The 16,240-nt window shown below is 43.0% G+C and overlaps 1 protein-coding gene across 3 annotated transcripts in view; it reads right to left on the reverse strand.

The window, feature by feature from the left end:
* Positions 1–12,930: 12,930 nt before the first annotated feature.
* MREG (melanoregulin) overlaps positions 12,931–16,240 on the reverse strand; it is a 59,944-nt gene continuing 56,634 nt past the window's right edge. The window contains exons 4-6 of one of the 3 annotated variants that reach the window (XR_006820327.1): positions 15,738–15,901; positions 14,508–14,725; positions 12,931–13,777 (exon numbers count right to left, since the gene is read on the reverse strand). Coding sequence is in view for 2 of the 3 variants with exons in the window: in XM_046019558.1 (XP_045875514.1) it covers positions 14,591–14,725; positions 15,738–15,901 (299 nt within the window). In the remaining variant the exon portion in view is untranslated. Of the gene's footprint in view, positions 13,778–14,271; positions 14,726–15,737; positions 15,902–16,240 lie in introns of those variants that run through there. The other 2 variants (XM_046019558.1, XM_046019556.1) reach the window with 2 other exon arrangements.

Raw genomic sequence — 16,240 nt, forward strand, 5'->3', positions numbered from 1 at the left:
CGGGGGCTGTTGATAATGGGGGAGTCTGTGCATGCAGGGGGCAGGAACTATAAGAAAAATCTGTACCTTCTGTTCCTTTTCGCTGTGAACCTAAAATGGCTCTAAAAAATTAAGTCTAAAAAAAGAAAAAAAGTCTGTAGTGACACCCAACAACCTGGCCTGAGTAATAGAGACAACTGTTAGACACATACCGCATTATAATATTCAAGTAAATGCCAAAGGTGAGAACAGTCTGATTGGCCACAGAAACAAGTGTATCAGATACACCAGAGAAGCAAGTAGGCATGCGGGTTAACTTGAGTCTTTTTGGGGAGGAAACGGACAGGTACAAAAGTCATTTTATTTGTAAATCTCCAGTGTGACTTGACCTTTCTCCTTTAAGAAACATTCAGGCCTCATTATCTATTACCTGCCCATTGTCAAATGTTCTCTAGAAAATGACAACCTCTGAACTTTACTTTTAAAAAACCCTCTAAATCAGTCACTAAATGGGAGGAAATTTAACAAAACTTTGTGTATTTACTTAGGCTTTTTTTTTTTAATGGTGTCTCCTTGCTGACACAAGTTGGAAATTTTAACGGCTAGCAGACAGAATGAGGCAACAGTGGCATCTAGTGTTCAACCAGATCCTTTCTGCAAAGTTCCTGGAGGGAGAGACAGCAGCCCCATGGTAATGTGATGGGCACTTGTTACATGTAACCACCCCAACCCGCTGAGATCAGCAAGGTGCGCTCACCTGAGCGTTTACGCGGCTTCTCCTACAGGTGTTCCCAGGGAAAGGGCAGGTAGTCCTACTTCCAGGAACACTCAACATCTCGCAGCTGTAGAGCACACCTGAAGTTAAGGAGTTGGTTCCGTCCGGTCGGCCTCAGCCTCCCCTCTATCCCAAGTTCAAAGACAGGCGATAAGCCTTGAGAGTCCCCGGAGGACAAGAACCCTGGCTGATTGTTGTAACAGCCTTCTACTGAAGAAAACTGAATAGTGCTTGCTAACTTTGGGAAATAATCCTGGTTTTGCATTAACTTTATCCTGAGATCCTGAACTCCTCAATGAAGAAAGAATTCTGGGTGAAACCATTTGACCTATAACATTCTATAAAGAAGAGGCTATCTTTTATCTATACATGCCAGAGATTGTCAAGATTTTTTATATATATATATATATATATATATTTTTTTTTTTTTTACTGGCAGTGGAACTCCTTAGTGGAAGTGAGGTATTTGAGATAATGATGTCATAAAACATAGATTAATTCAGATAAAATAGGTGAAAGGGACACCTGAGTGGTTTAGTCTATTAAGTGTCTCACTCTTGATGTCAGTTCTTGATCTCAGGGTCATGAGATCGAGTCCCTCTTGGGGCTCCTGCTGAATGTGGAACCTGCTTAAGATTCTTTCTCTCCTTCTTCCCCTGCTCCTCCCTCTGCCCCATTAGAGAGCTCATGCGCGCGCGCACACACACACTTTCTCGCTAAAAAAAGAAAAAGGAAAAAAGTTAAAATAAATAAATAAATAATACAATAGGTGAGCTATAGCTTCTCCATTTAAAGCAGGAGTGGGTGGAAAAACTGGATCCCCAGCCACTTGACCTTCTACAACTCCACCCTTTCTCTCCCCTGTCCCCACCATGGGCCACTCCTCTCACATCCCATTCCCTCAGCCCCACCTGATCCCAGCTTCCTAGGCTTCTCTGCAGAGCCCTACTTCCTCCCAATACAGGCCCTTTAATAGGCCCTTTAAGCTTAGATCTGTCTTCTTAGGGTGACCGTCAATAGGAAAACACCTGTAGACCTGAGTGAAAGATACAAAGTAATGAGGGAAAAGTGTAATTTACTCAACAAAGAAAGCTACAGCAAGCAATAAGGCTGCACAGCACTTTGTGGACAGGCAAGCTTTCCCTTCTTGCTACATCCCTGACAGTGCCCCACCCTCCCCCTCACCCCCTTGCTAATGGCCCCACATTCTTGGATGAGGACACCCTCGGATCCATTGAGAAACTCTTGCCTTTCTTCTGGGAGTTTTCTGCCCTTCGGCTCCTCTCTCCAGGACTGCCCACCTGTCTTCCCATAGGTGTAATTAACTCGTGACGATGCAAGCAAAATTCTGAAGGTTACGGAAAAGAGAGCCAATGGTCAGTGTCTCAAAGTCAGTATTCTAGGGGCAAGAGCCCCCTATTAGTCCCATGTTTCAGGCCTGCCTGTGACGTATTCCTAAAACTGTACCACGGAGCTTCTCGATAATTACCCTTTCAATTCATGTCTTCATTCTCTAAGAGGGCATCATCAGGTATCTTTCAAGCTATCCAAACAAAAAGATCAGCATTTTGATGGCTGGAAGCCACTTAGTTCTCTTGATTAGGAAACTAAAATCGTCTTCCAGACAGGAAACTGATAGCCATAGCTTATAACTAAAATGTCATCCATATGGTTTTATCAGAACATAAAATAAGAAAAACTCCTCTTAGTACTTGGTCCAGAGAGGTGTGAGCACTTGGTAAGCTCCATATGAAAAATGGCATTGTCATCCCTACTAAAAGTGTGTTCATGAGAGTTGACACTGAACAATTTCTACAGACAGGATTTCTTCTCTCTACCTCATTTTCGGATTTCTCAACCTTGGCGCTATTGACATTTTGGATCATTCTTTGACAGAGGAGGGAGGGATCTGTCCTGAACACTGTAGGATGTTAGCAGCACCCCTGGCCTCTACCCACTGGATGCCAGTAGCCCCTCCCCCCAGTTATGACAACCAAAAAATATCTCCAGACATGGTCAGATGTCCGCTGGGGGACAAGAGTACCCCCTTCCCCATTGAGAACCATTGCCTTATATGAGTTAACTATTCAATTTTGGCAAAAATCCCTACGTATTCTATAGCTTTATTTCTCCTGTTTTATAGGTAAGGAACCCAAAGTCTGGGTAAATTCCCCAGTTTTACACCACCGAACTCAGGATGGAGTCCAGTAATCCAGCTCCAGAGTACATGCTTTCAACCACTTTGCTACATTCCCCTCTACGCCTCTAGTCCCCCTACTGACCAGGGTCCATAGCAGTCTCAGAAGAGCTGGTAATTTCCTGGACTTGCCCCTGCCTTGTGAGTCTTCTCTTCTGCTGCTTCTTCCAGAGGACTGTCCTGTGAAAAGAAAGACAGAAGTGAAGTTCAATCCCTCATACGTTTGCTCTCCTGTGTGAAACGGTTCCTCAGACCACGTCCACTTAAGAGTTCACCGTCAAGTTGAAGGAGCAGTCACAAAACCAGGTTTCTCTACCTTCATCTCCACTCATGGCGGAATTCCACCTTCCAACCTTTATGTTCTTCCCCAAATGTTGGGGTTCCTGATTCCCTCTGGGACCACAGCTAGAGCCATCACAGGTGGGATCCCAGTGGGTACTGTCTGTGTGGATCTCGTTTCCCCCATTAGCTCATTTTAAACTTCATACCAAGCATTCTGCTCATTTTGCTACAGAAAACTAAAGATCAAAGCTGTTAAGCAACTTACCCAAGGCCATCCGCCTTGTTAGTGACAAAGCTGAAATCCAAATGCAAAAAGCTCTGCTTTTAAATCACTAAGATAACCTGTCCCCTTGGCCAGCTACCGCATCACCAATGTTTATGGTGAAGATGCACCTGCCCACAACTGAAGCGGCCCGTGCCTTTGCTGTTGGAAGCATCAGAGCTGCACGGATGGCTCATTCTTAGGCTGCTGTCAATGCCACCAGTGCCAAACTTCTAGCATTTTCCAGATTCCGGGGAAAGGACAGGCACAGGAAATAGCTTGTTTCATTGTTGTCACTTCTTTTTGTGTCTCCTCACCTTACAAGTCAGAGGTAAGCACGCAGTGATAGTGGAGAAGGAAAACGTCAGTGGCAAATGGAGCTACACTCAGAATGCCAGCCCTCCATCCCTGATGCTCTGTTCTTGAGTTAACCCTGCCTCTTGACTCTCTCTTGCTTCGGGTACAGGCTCTCCTCATTCATCTCTCAGCCACTGTTTCCTTGCTATCTTCCATACGCCAGCCATCCGGTAGGCACTGGGGATGGAGTCCTGGGTGAAGACAGATGTGCTGCTTGCCTGCTCCATGGAGCTTGCAGTCTGCCGAGTAGACAATCATTAATCTAATCATCACAGGAATAGAGTCAAGTCGACAGCTGTGTTAAGGACCATGGAGGAAAACTGCATGATGCTCTAAGATTACATACGCTCCAGGGGGCTCAGTTCATCTGCGGGGTTGGGGAAGGCTTTGTCGATGAATGTCTGTTGAACTGACACATAAAGACCCACAGAACGAAGAGGAGATAAGAGCAGTAAGCAGCTAAGAAGGAGATGGAGTGCAGGTAACCAGAGACTGTTACCGAGAGAATGTGCACCAAGGCTGTGACGTAGGAAGAAGAAGCCGAGCATGTCTCCACCACTAAGGACACCCATCGTCCCTGGCTTGCAGAGTGAGTCTGAAGAGACAAGCAAGGTCCAAAACTGCAGAACCTCATGGGTGTGTGTAGGAATTCTCTTTCTTGAGAATATTGCTTTGGGGGGCACCTGGGAGGCTCTTTCAATTAAGCACCTGCCTTCGCCTCAGGTCATAATCCTGGGGTGCTGGGATCGAGGCCCTGCATCCGGCTCCCTGCTCAGTGGGGAGAATGCTTCCCCCTCTGCCTGCCACCACTCCCCCTGCTCGTGTTCTCTCTCTCTCTCAAGTAAATAAAATATTCTCTTAAAAAAAAATTAAATTAAAAAAAATTTTTTTTAATTTAACTTTTAATTTTTTTTTTTTTTTGCTTTGGACACCTGGGTGGCTCAGTTGATTAAGCACCTACACCGGGATGGAGCCCTGTGTAGGGCTCCCTGCTCAGCAGACAGTCTGCTTCTTCTCCCTCTGCCCCTTGCTCCCCCCATTCTCTCTTTTTCTCTAACAAACAAAATCTGGAAAAAAAATACATACATATATATACACATATATGTACATATATACATATATATGCTAAGCTGGAGGGGACATGAATATATTTCCATTTTTAGAAGATCACTTCCCTCTGAAAGAATGAAAGGATGGCCAGAAGGCGAGGGCTACTTGCAGAATACAAAGGAGAGGACGTAGCTCCCCTGAGGCAGATACTGCTGACTGCACACCCAGCAGCCACATTCCCCTTCTTGCTTACTCACAGGATTTCTGGTTTTGTGCAAAGTGGTAATGTGCCCAGTTAAAATTATTCACCTTCTCAGAATCCCTTTGCTTCGCGGCTGGCCCACTGACTCGGTTCTGGCCAATTCTACTTTATGAGCGGAACTCTCTTCAGGTGGCAGGCACAGCTCCCAGGCCCTTTATCCTTCCGGCCTTCCACCTTCTCCTTCCCTGAATACGGAACCGGAACCGGAAGCCACGTCTGGAGGAAGTCGTCCCCTTTCGCCAGGAGGATTAAAGTCACAAGGTGGGAATGAGGAGCCAGAGGCAAGCTGCGGGCTCCACAGGTGTGGCGTGGACCCTCCATTCCCAGACTTCTTGTTCTGTAAGACAAAGCAGCCCCTCCTGGGTCGGGGTCTCCATTATTCACAGCTGAGCCCAATCCTTCCTTCACGCACTAATCCCTCCAAACGTCTTCCCGTACACCTGGAGCAAAAAACCCTCTGCAGCAACGAAGCAAATTTTTACTTCGAAAAAAGTATCCGGGCTGCATTTTTGTACTTCTGTGATGAATAAAGTGAAAATTTGATGATTTAATTCTTCTTCTTGGCTCCCACTGTTGCCACCATATCTTTTGGAAGAGTAACGAAACCCGTATTTGTGAAGGTTTTCCATGGCTCTATGAAAATGTTTCATCAGGCTTCACTGAAACAAACAATTATTTTCTGTAATGGACTTCTGACGTGAATATACAGGAATGCAGCAATTCATTAGCGGGATTCAGCTGTATCAGGATCAAATTATATTGCAAAATGTAGCGATGCATGCAGCTCCAGAGGAAGACAGCATGGCAGAAAGGAAGCAAATGAATCAAAAGATCAGAGATCCAGGTAGTAGTAAACCACGTGGCAGTTATTTGCTAGCCAGTGTGACTTTGGACAAGTAACCTGAAGTCAATTTCTGCTTTAGCAAAATGAGCAGTTTGGAATAAAGGACTCGTCAGTTCCCTCTGAGCTCTGGAATTTTGAGTCTGGGATTTTTTTTTTATTTTATTTCTTTATTTGACAGAGAGAGAGAGGTCACAAGTAGGCAGAGAGGCAGGCAGAGAGAGAGGGAGTAACAGGCTCCCCACTGAGCAGAGTGCCCAATGCGGGACTTGATCCCAGGACCCTGAGATCATGACCTGAGCCGAAGGCAGAGGCTTAAACCACTGAGCCACCCAGGCGCCCCTTGAGTCTGGGCTCTTAAAGCCAGGAATTAGTCTTGGGCTTAATATCACAGTATGAAGACTTGTATTCGTAAACTCAAAACAATTCATAACAGATCATTCAGTATCTAAGCATAAAATATTAAAAAAAAAACCCGTAAAATATAATAAGCTAGCAGTTTTACTCCTGGAGAATTAGATCCCACAAAATGAATTAAGGAGCCACAGCCGGGATCACCTTTGCCTGTTTTGGATGCCACCATGTGAGACAGTGAGAGACCCAAGGATGAAAGCTGATAACTAGTGGAAACAAGAAAAGCCAATGAAACAGATGTTTTAAACATGAATCAGGTGTTGATGTTTATTTATACCTGGCTGCTGCATAGATTGACATTGTTAAGACGTCAAAGTAGGAGTTCTCCCCATAGGCAAAGGACCAAGGAAACAGACGAGTCACAAAAGAAAGAAAAGTGGTAAACAAGGCTAGCTATGGACTAATTTTCACCCTAACTAATAAGCAGAGATGCAAAATAAATCAACAAGGTAACTTTTTCTCCTTTGCCAGTCTCCCCCCACCTCCACAACCCGGTGTATATTCCAATCGTAACAAAGATACAGTGGAATTATATTTTCAGACACCACTGCTAGAAAGAGCATAAATTGATAGATATCTTTTGGAAGATGTTTGATGTGGTATATAAGGAGTGACTTAAACAATCATTCCCTTTGATTCTGTAATTCCACAAACAACACAGAACAAAGCAATATGCATGAAGATGTTCATTGCAGAGAAAAAGTGGAAACAACCTTGAAATGTCCAAAAATAGATGAAAGATGATAAAATGTGTTACATCTATGCAATGTACCATTAGGTGGCTTGTAAAAATGATGCTCTCAGAGGCTACTTAGTAACAGAAAAATGTTTATGCCCTGTGAAATGTGGTAAACCGTCAGCTCATGTATGTATCTTTGGCTTCCATCATGTTTTTAAAATTTTAATGTAGTAACCAACATTTTAAAACTGATAAAATCTACATAAAAGTCATGTTTGCTTGGATCGTCTCAAAAAAAAATTAGATAACTAGCAAAACAGTCCATTTGCATTCCAACAATCTTTCAGAGCTGAGTAGTAACTGTTCCCTTTATTTTTAAAATTTTTTAAAAGATTTTGTTTATTTATTTGACAGACGGAGATTACAAGTAGGCAGAAAAGCAGGCAGAGAGAGATGAGGAAGCAGGCTCCCTGCTGAGAAGAGAGCCCAATGCGGGGCTCCATGCGGGGCTCCATGTGCTGGGCTGGATCCCAGGACCCTGGGATCATGACCTGAGCTGAAGGCAGAGGCTTTAACGTACTGAGCCACCCAGGCCCCCAACTGTTCCCTTTAGATAAGGAGCACAGAAACCCTTTTGATCCACAGTCCCCACCCAGCTGACCCTTGGAAACATTTCAGTTCATGATCCCTGATCTAAATTAAAAATTGGGATATAAAATTGTACATGTAAATTTTAAATATGCACATAAAAAAGAATGAAATCTCCCAAAATGTTACGAATAATTGTGTTAGAATTATAGTACTACGGTTAGGTTTTTTTTTTTTTTTCTGTTTTAAAATTTGCAGCATGACTTTCAAATTTTTTAAATGGGTTAGAAATTGATCTAAGTCAATGTAATTTTTCATCAAAGATCCAGTCTTTTAGTAAATTTCAGTGTTCTCAGGCATTTAGAAGAGGAAGGTAAAGGCCATAGGTCTCCTCCCTGGTAATCTTGCAACCAGGTGTTACGAAAGTGAATCTTAGCCCGACTTCTCCTAAACATACAGCACTTATTAGCCATGAGCTAAACATTTTCTTCCTGTAACACCAGAGAATTCTCTCTTTCTTTTCTCAAGACCCACAGTATCGAAAGGAAAGTTGGAAAGAAACTTGATACAAGTTTCAGTTTTAGGTAGACACAATGGTACCCTGATAACCAAATCAGGTAACGCAGCCTCAGATCTGTGAAGTAGGAGGACAAAGGTCATATACGGCTTTAGGCCTTGAGCAGTGCTTGGTCTAACAGATTCTTAGCAACATCTTCCTACAAAGATGATGGAGCCAGTGTTTCTAGCTAAACACTTATTAGACTATGACCCATTTCATAAATGGAAAATCATTGCTAACATGCTTTATGCAATTTAATGAACCTTCGGGTATAAATTTTGCTAAAGATCACTGAAATGATTGAACAGCCATTTGGGAAATGGATTCCTGATGAAAATACTTTAAATGCTAACTACATATCTCTAGGATGTATGATGGAGTTCACTTAACACATTTCGCACTGCTCATGCTGAAGAATTTTTTAAGTAAATTGCTACCTAGAAACTACAACTCTTGGTTTTTGCAAATACTTATAATACTGTTGTTCCTAAATTTAATTTCACTAAATGCTTAGATATAGATGAGTAGAAAATCAAATGAACCCCCATTTTTATACTAAATGATTAAAGGATGAGACTCAAGCTAAGACCTGGTTCCCAGACTCAGTTTTCTACGACCCACTCTCTTAACCCCTGATGCTAAAGGATTTGAAAATGGAGATGCCACATATCCTTTTGTTGTGTGTCAAAGCAGAACATGGACCAATATTCTGGAAGCAAATAGTAACACTTCTTGAAACAGTACAAACACTGTTCTGAGTGGCTGCCCCTTTTAACTCTGTTCATGGTAGTGACGTGGAAATTGAGAACACTGCTTTCAGTGCAACTTAATCCAATTTAAACATATTCCTTGTGATGTTAGTAATAGAAAGTTATCTGTAGAAATGAATAAATGTATTACTCTCATGGAAAAGAAGCCAGGGCTGTGCCATGATGCCTCTGTGACCCCTGAAGAGTAATCAGATAAACTGGTTTCTGCTGTTGTCAGTGCAGATCTCTTCCAGAAGCTACTGATATTTAACTGATGCCCCCTAGTGAAACTTAACATGTAATGTCTTAGCTACAGAAAAGTCCCTTTTATGATCATCTTTAAAAACTGTTTAACCACTTATGTTAAATGAATTTATGGATCATGATATCCACACAAAATAAAAAATTTTTTAAAACAATGTCTTAATTTGAAAGCCAAATACATTTTGAAATGATTTGCAATTCAATAATACGTTATTTCAGAAGAAAACTGCTCTGGCTTGGTTTAGTAACCACAAAGTCACTATATATGTGTCATACACAAACGCACACTTGCACATTGTAAATCATTGGCTCTGATAGCGTCACAACCGAATTTCCTGGGGAAAGATTTTGAAATGGAGCAATGAAAGAAGTTATCGGCAAACACCTATGGAGAAGAGAAGGCAGGCAGGATGGGGGGAAATGTTACTGCAATGGAGTCACAACAAAGGCTTCAGCCAATCTAATGGGGGTCTCTGGAGCTGGGATAACTCTTCACAAACCTGTACCAATGAACTTGTCAACAGATACAGGATGTTCCTGGATAGGCTGGGAACCATGGGAGAGGCAGCTGTCATCAGTCGATGGCAGTTCCCAGGGAGACTAATCTGAGAGCCCAGACACTGAGACCACCAGCAGCTGAGGGACTCTTCCAGCCCCCTGCGATGTGCAGATCCGCTGGCTCCTTATGGCAAGTTCTGGGAGGGCCCCCCCCCCCCAAGGAACCTGCTGCATTTCTGTTCTTGAGAAATGAAGAAGGCTAACCAGACAACAGTTAGCCCCACGGCTGCCGCTGGTCTCAAGGTCACACTCATGGTGACCATCATGTCTCTCCTCTAGATTCCTGAACAGTACTCCTCAAAACTCAAGGTCATCAAAAGCAAGGAAAAGTCTGAGTAGCTATTGTAGGCAAAAGGAACCTAGGGGACCATGGAGGCTAAATGCAGTATGATGTCCTAGATGGGATCCTGGAACAGAGAAAGACATAAGACAAGAACTAATATCTGAGTAGACAATGGGCTTTACTTCGTCATGATTACCTATCAACACTGGCTCATCGGATGTGACAAACCTACCACACTAAAGTAAGGTGCTCATAGTGGAGAAAACTCGGTGTGAGGCGTGTAGCACCTCTTTACGATCTTTGCAACTTTTCTGTAAACCTAACACTATTCTAAAACCAAGACTATTTTTAAAAATAACAAGGAAAAAAATTGGATTACTTATGCGTTGGTGGGTCTGATAAAAACCCAGCTCCTGATGAGCAATTTTTCAAATGATGTGTGATTCTTGCCTGCAAATAACATGGCCTTCCCCAGAACCCTAGAGGTCTGTGTTGTTATTCTCCTATTGAGTTTTCCAAAAATTCCACACAGCCTCTTTTCCTGACCCCAAGACTTATATAATCAAAGGTGTCTGCAGGGTCATAGTCTGCACCTGCTTTGGAGCCTTTTCCTGCCCTAGACCTCCCTCAGGGGTCTAAGATTTTCATGTCACCCCACTATCGGGGGTGGAGCAGTAATTCCAAGTGAGAATGTAAAGAGGCCTGCCAAGCGTTCTGATGTCTTCTTAGCTGTGGGAGGTAGAAGATGAAATAACTTGACCTTTCCTTTGGGGAAGATGTTCCAGCAATGCCCTTGACCACTGGATCCCTAAAAACTTCACCAAAGTCAGAGGTCCCCGAGACTTTGTAGGATTCTCGCATCCTCTGAAGTGTATGTCTTTTCTCCATGCATTTGCCACTTTGTACTCCTCAGATCTAATGCCATTAAGATAGATGACCCATGTGATATTCTGCAGAATGACCACATGATACCCATCCCTCTGGACTAGATTGTAGAGGGTGGGAGAGTCTAGCCCGGGAGCAAGTCCATTAATGTTACCATTGTCCATCCCAAGGGAATTCAAACATTTCTGGTCTGCCTTTCTGATGAGTATGGAAAGAACATATTTGCCAGATCAATGGCCACATGCCATGTAGCTGAGTCTGTGCTCATTTGCTCTCACAAAGATTCTGCATCTGGCTCAGCAGCTACAAGTAAGGCTACCACTTGGTTGAGTTTTCAATAATCCACTTTCATTCTCTGGCATCCATCTAGTTTTCAGAGGAGCCAGCATGGTGAATTAAATGGAATTATGATCAAGACCAACGTTCTGCAACCTTTAGGGCTTCAAGGGGAGCACTAATCTCTGCCACCTCCCTGGGTTGCAGTGTTGACCTTGGTTTACTGCATGGCCAGGGGCTGGAGCAGTTTCAGACTTTCCACTAAGCTCTCCCACTAGGATAGTTTTTTAACTCACAGGCCAAGAAATGAATGGTGGTCCTGCCAAGTCCCGAATACATTCAGCTCAAGAATTTCTTCTGGACGTGGGGAGATGACCACTGGATAGATCCATGGACTCAATGGATCACAGTGGGTGAGTTAGACCTGGGCTAGGACTCCATAAATCCCACAGACCTCCATACTCCAAGGCACTCTATCATGATACTCTTGTCCCTGAGTATCTGTGTCAACTTGAACATTGTGTCCTATATCCTTAGAGTGTTTTTGTAAACACTTTTCCCCAGTGTACAGTTATCCAGGGAAATAACCGTAGGTCCTTTTGAGGAAGGACTAGGGAAGTCTTTGCCGTATACACTTGCAGTGGTGTTGCAAAGACCTCCTCTTGGGGATCTAGACCGTCCTCCAGTCAGTAGTTTTTAGATCTGGAAAATAGCCAGGGTCTGGAAACCTAGCAAGAGATCATAACTTTCTGTTAGGGCAGCTGTGCCCCATCTATCTCCTGGTCAGTGTTCCTGGAGATCTTTTGCTGGTATAGCTTGAGCAATATTCTTATTGGTTACCGCTCTATTCCACCTCTAGGGATGCTGTGTTCTATTTACCATCTCCAACTCTCTCTGCAGGCACCCTCAGACCTGGCCACTCATTATGATCCTTATATCCACTTTGCGTCTGGCAATGAAGCACTGCCCCTGGGCCCCTGTTTGCATTGCTATTAGTGAGCCCACTTCTGGAACAGCATCTAGACCACAGGCCTTTCCACTGAGCTCCTCAGTGATGTGGCTGCCCCCTCTACAGTGCATTCCTAATCATCTTGGCCCATGCATCCACTGTGCCTTCTTGGGTGTCCCCTTTAAGAAAACATGAATACTTGATTGTTTACTGCCATAATATGCATGAAACAGGAAATCAGCAAACTCCAGGGTTTCCCCACTGGGGCACATTAAAATAAATAACTTTTATTTATTGGAATAAATGGAAAATTTCCATTCATCTCTACCATCTGACAGCACTGTGCATACATAGATGTACCTTTGAGAACTACTACAGTGGTCAACAGGGAGACATTTACAAAGTAGGAAAACCCTCCAGCCACGAGCACATCTGTGGATCGGATCCTGCTGAACCTTGTGTGAGCTCTGGAGTGGTCCTGCAATCACCCTTGAGCCTGTCATGTATTGTGGTGTCCCCTGGACTTGAGCACAGATCTGCCCTTTGACTGGCTTTAGGACAAGAGGGAGGTCCTTAAACCCATTTGCCTATCAGCTTCTTTACCCTTTATTATAAAGGGATTATGGAAAGAATGATCTGATCCCTCATATTTCTTGGAAATATCACACACATCCAGCTGAAAGTAAATAGAAAAAATTTTTAATTCCCTACAAGGAAAAATTCCTGGATAATTCCATGTTTCTTATACTCATAGAGACATTCTTATCCTTACTCATACGTTACCAAAAATAAAGACAATGTTTACAATTAATTTTCCAAAGATGCAAACAATCTTATCAAAAAAGGCAGAAAGACAAAACACAAATTCCAAGGACAGACATGGAAACAATACGATTTAGAAAGATTTATTGTTTATTTTTTGTTTTGTTTTTACTTATTTGTTTCACTGTTTGTACGTTTATCTCGCAAGAGCCTACAAAAGTGAGGGAAATCGTCTGCAGGCTAATTTTGCTAATTTTAAACAATGTGAGAGAGAAGTGAAGCATTAAATATAAAAAATAAAACTTTTGGCTTACTTACTATACTAGAAAGAATCTTCCTGAAACATGTCAGTTAAATTGATCTGCAATGCATTAATAAATGGAGAACATGGATCTTCCTCTAAGAAATATTTCAAACATCGTGTACACTACTAAAAGAGCTGGTCAGCAAGTTTTCAAGTCACCATCCCCTGGACAAACTAAAGACAAGTTACCCTTTACCTGAAGTCAGAAGAAAAAAGTCTGTAGGAGTAAAAATATTGCCAGTGTTCTCAGCAATCTACCAATACATCTGACAGGTTCTGAAAGTCTACTTGATAATGTGAACCATGATTTATTTCCCGGCAAGCTCCTTGCTTAAGTGGCAAGTAACTTCCGAGGCTGGACTTCTCAGTCTGTGGAGAGAAGCAAGTTGTATTGGCAGCATTGCTCCATCTTGAAAATCCAGAAGACAGTCCTGCAATGATCCTCCGTGTAACAGAGCTGCAAGTCGGAACCGCGGGTCTCTGGGCAAGTGTGACTCTGCCGCTGAGCCGGAAACAGATTAAAGAGAAGAGAAGGAAGTGGAGGTCAAACGTTTCAGTTGATAGATGCTAGCCCAGATAACATACCAAGGCCTTGAGGTCTTGAAATGGATGAGATGCCAAAATGAGGTAACCAAGTATTGATAATGTTAAGAATTGAAGATGCATGTCCCACCACTGAAGACAGAGCTTTTTGACATGGGATCGATCTATCTGGAAGTCCCTTCTGAGCAGCCCTGTTAGATATTCCTATTATCTGCTACATCAGAACCTCTGAAGAATTCTGACTTATACTCAAGATGATGTCTCTGACACCTGCAAGGTTCTGAAGGAGCTTCCAAATCAAAGAAAGGTCACATGATGCCTGGTATTATTTTAGCATTAGCTTATATTACACAGCGATTTTTAAAAATTCAGTAGTCCATATTTAGGCTCAATGATAGCTTTATCAGTCTTATTGTTTTCTTACCTAGAACATCCCATTCTCCCAATAGGCTTGTTGTACAACCAAAAGCAAAATGGGGACAGTGGGTTCTTGAAATCTAATCAACCGGGAAGAAAGATCCCAGTGACCATATCCCTGATACAAGATTCCCAGTGTGTTTCAACACAACCCAAACATTTCTTATCATAACATCCTCTTGATGTTATATGAAGACCAAATATTCCAAACCCTTAGTTTTTTTGTAGGATTTAGAATGATTTCTCACTTAGCTAGCCCTCCACTTGCTTACTGTCTTCTACATGCGTTTGTCCTACTTGGATTGGCTGTTGAGTACCAGCAGGGGGATCCCAATTCTGCTTCCTAGGCTCTCCTTTAGGGACTTGGAAACGGAAGGTAGTGCAGTTCTTTCTGGCCATCTGCCCGGCATGGGACTCCAGGCTTCTTGGGGTAAGTTCGACTGGCGATTTTAAAGAACTCTTCTGCTGCATCAAGAGCAATGAGACGGTCCTGCCGAAGATTTAAACATACAAGTGTGGTCAAGATGGGAACTCAGCCATGTTGATGGGAAGACCAATCTAGTAACAGTACCCAATCTAGTAACAATTGGAAAACCAATCTAGTAACAATACCCACCCTAGAAATAATCATGAACAAGTAAAACATTGTTTCAATTTTTCTCAACAAATTTAGCGATATCCCTAACCTTTACTCATATTACCCAAGAAACATTCCACACTCTAATTTATTAGAGTCCCTTTCAAATTCTTTTTTAATCTTCGGTTATATATATGTATTTTTTAAAGATTTTATTTATTTGTTTGAGAAAGAGAGCACGAGAGGGGAGAAGGGCAGAGGGAGAAGCAGACTCCCCATGGAGCTGGGAGCCTGATGCAGGACTCGATCCCAGGACTCCAGGATCATGACCTGAGCCAAAAGCAGTTGCTTAACCAACTGAGCCACCCAGGCTCCCAATCTTAGGTTATATTAACAATGTTTCTCACATCTCTGACCTACAAATGATTAAAAAAGCTGGCCGCATAGCAGAAGTGGTAGAAAAGTACAGATTCTTGAGCCACAACCTGAGCCTCAGTAGGGCTGAGTACAATCCAGAAATCTGAAAATTTAAAGCCCATCAGGTGGTTCTGATGCTGTCGGCTTCAGGAAACCAGCGTATAAGATGCCAGTTTCGTCTATCTCCTCAAACTGTGGTGTTGCTGGTGGTGCTGGAATGAAGAGTATTTGGAATAACAGAAAAGCAAAAACTTAAAGCAAAATGAGGGCACATAAAAAATACATCCACTGGGGTGCCTGGCTCAGTCAGTTAGGCATCTGTCTACCTTTGGCTCAGGTCATGATCCCGGGGTCCTAGGATCAAGCCCCATGTTGGGCTCCCTGCTCAGGGGGAAGCCTGTTTCTCCTGCACCTTCTTCCCTCCCCCCAGCTCCCGCTTGCTCTCTCTCAAATAAATGAATAAAATCCTAAAAAAAAAAAAGAAAGAAAGAAAAGTACATCCACTTACCACGACAAAGAGGTATCTCTCTGAGAGCTCCCAGCTTGTTGGAAAAATACTGGTTTCTTCAGCCAGTTTTAACAATATCTCCCGAGCCTTCCTTGTGTTTTTAGAATCACTAATGGTGCTGAGTTTCGTCACAGACAACAAAGAGTCGGCTTCCTTTTGAAAACCTACAGACGTTATATGTTAATAAAATAAAAAAAGAAAAAAAAGAGAAAAAGAAAACCTATAGAGACAAAAACTTTACCCCTCCTGTAAATACAGTAGTGATAAGAAACGGCCATCCTGCAGGAGATTAAGAAGATACCCAGGGGTTCCTGGGTTACTCAGTGGGTTAGAGCCTCTGCCTTCGGCTCAGGTCATGATCCCAGAATCCTGGGATTGAGCCCTGCATCGGGCTCTCTGCTCATCGGGCTCTCTCTCTCCCGCATCGGGGAGCCTGCTTCCCCTCTCTCTGCCTGTCCCTCTGCCTTCTTGTGATCTCTGTCTGTCAAATAAATAAATAAAAC

The sequence above is a fragment of the Meles meles genome, chromosome 9 (genome assembly GCF_922984935.1).
Source record: "Meles meles chromosome 9, mMelMel3.1 paternal haplotype, whole genome shotgun sequence".
NCBI classification, from domain to species: domain Eukaryota; kingdom Metazoa; phylum Chordata; class Mammalia; order Carnivora; family Mustelidae; genus Meles; species Meles meles.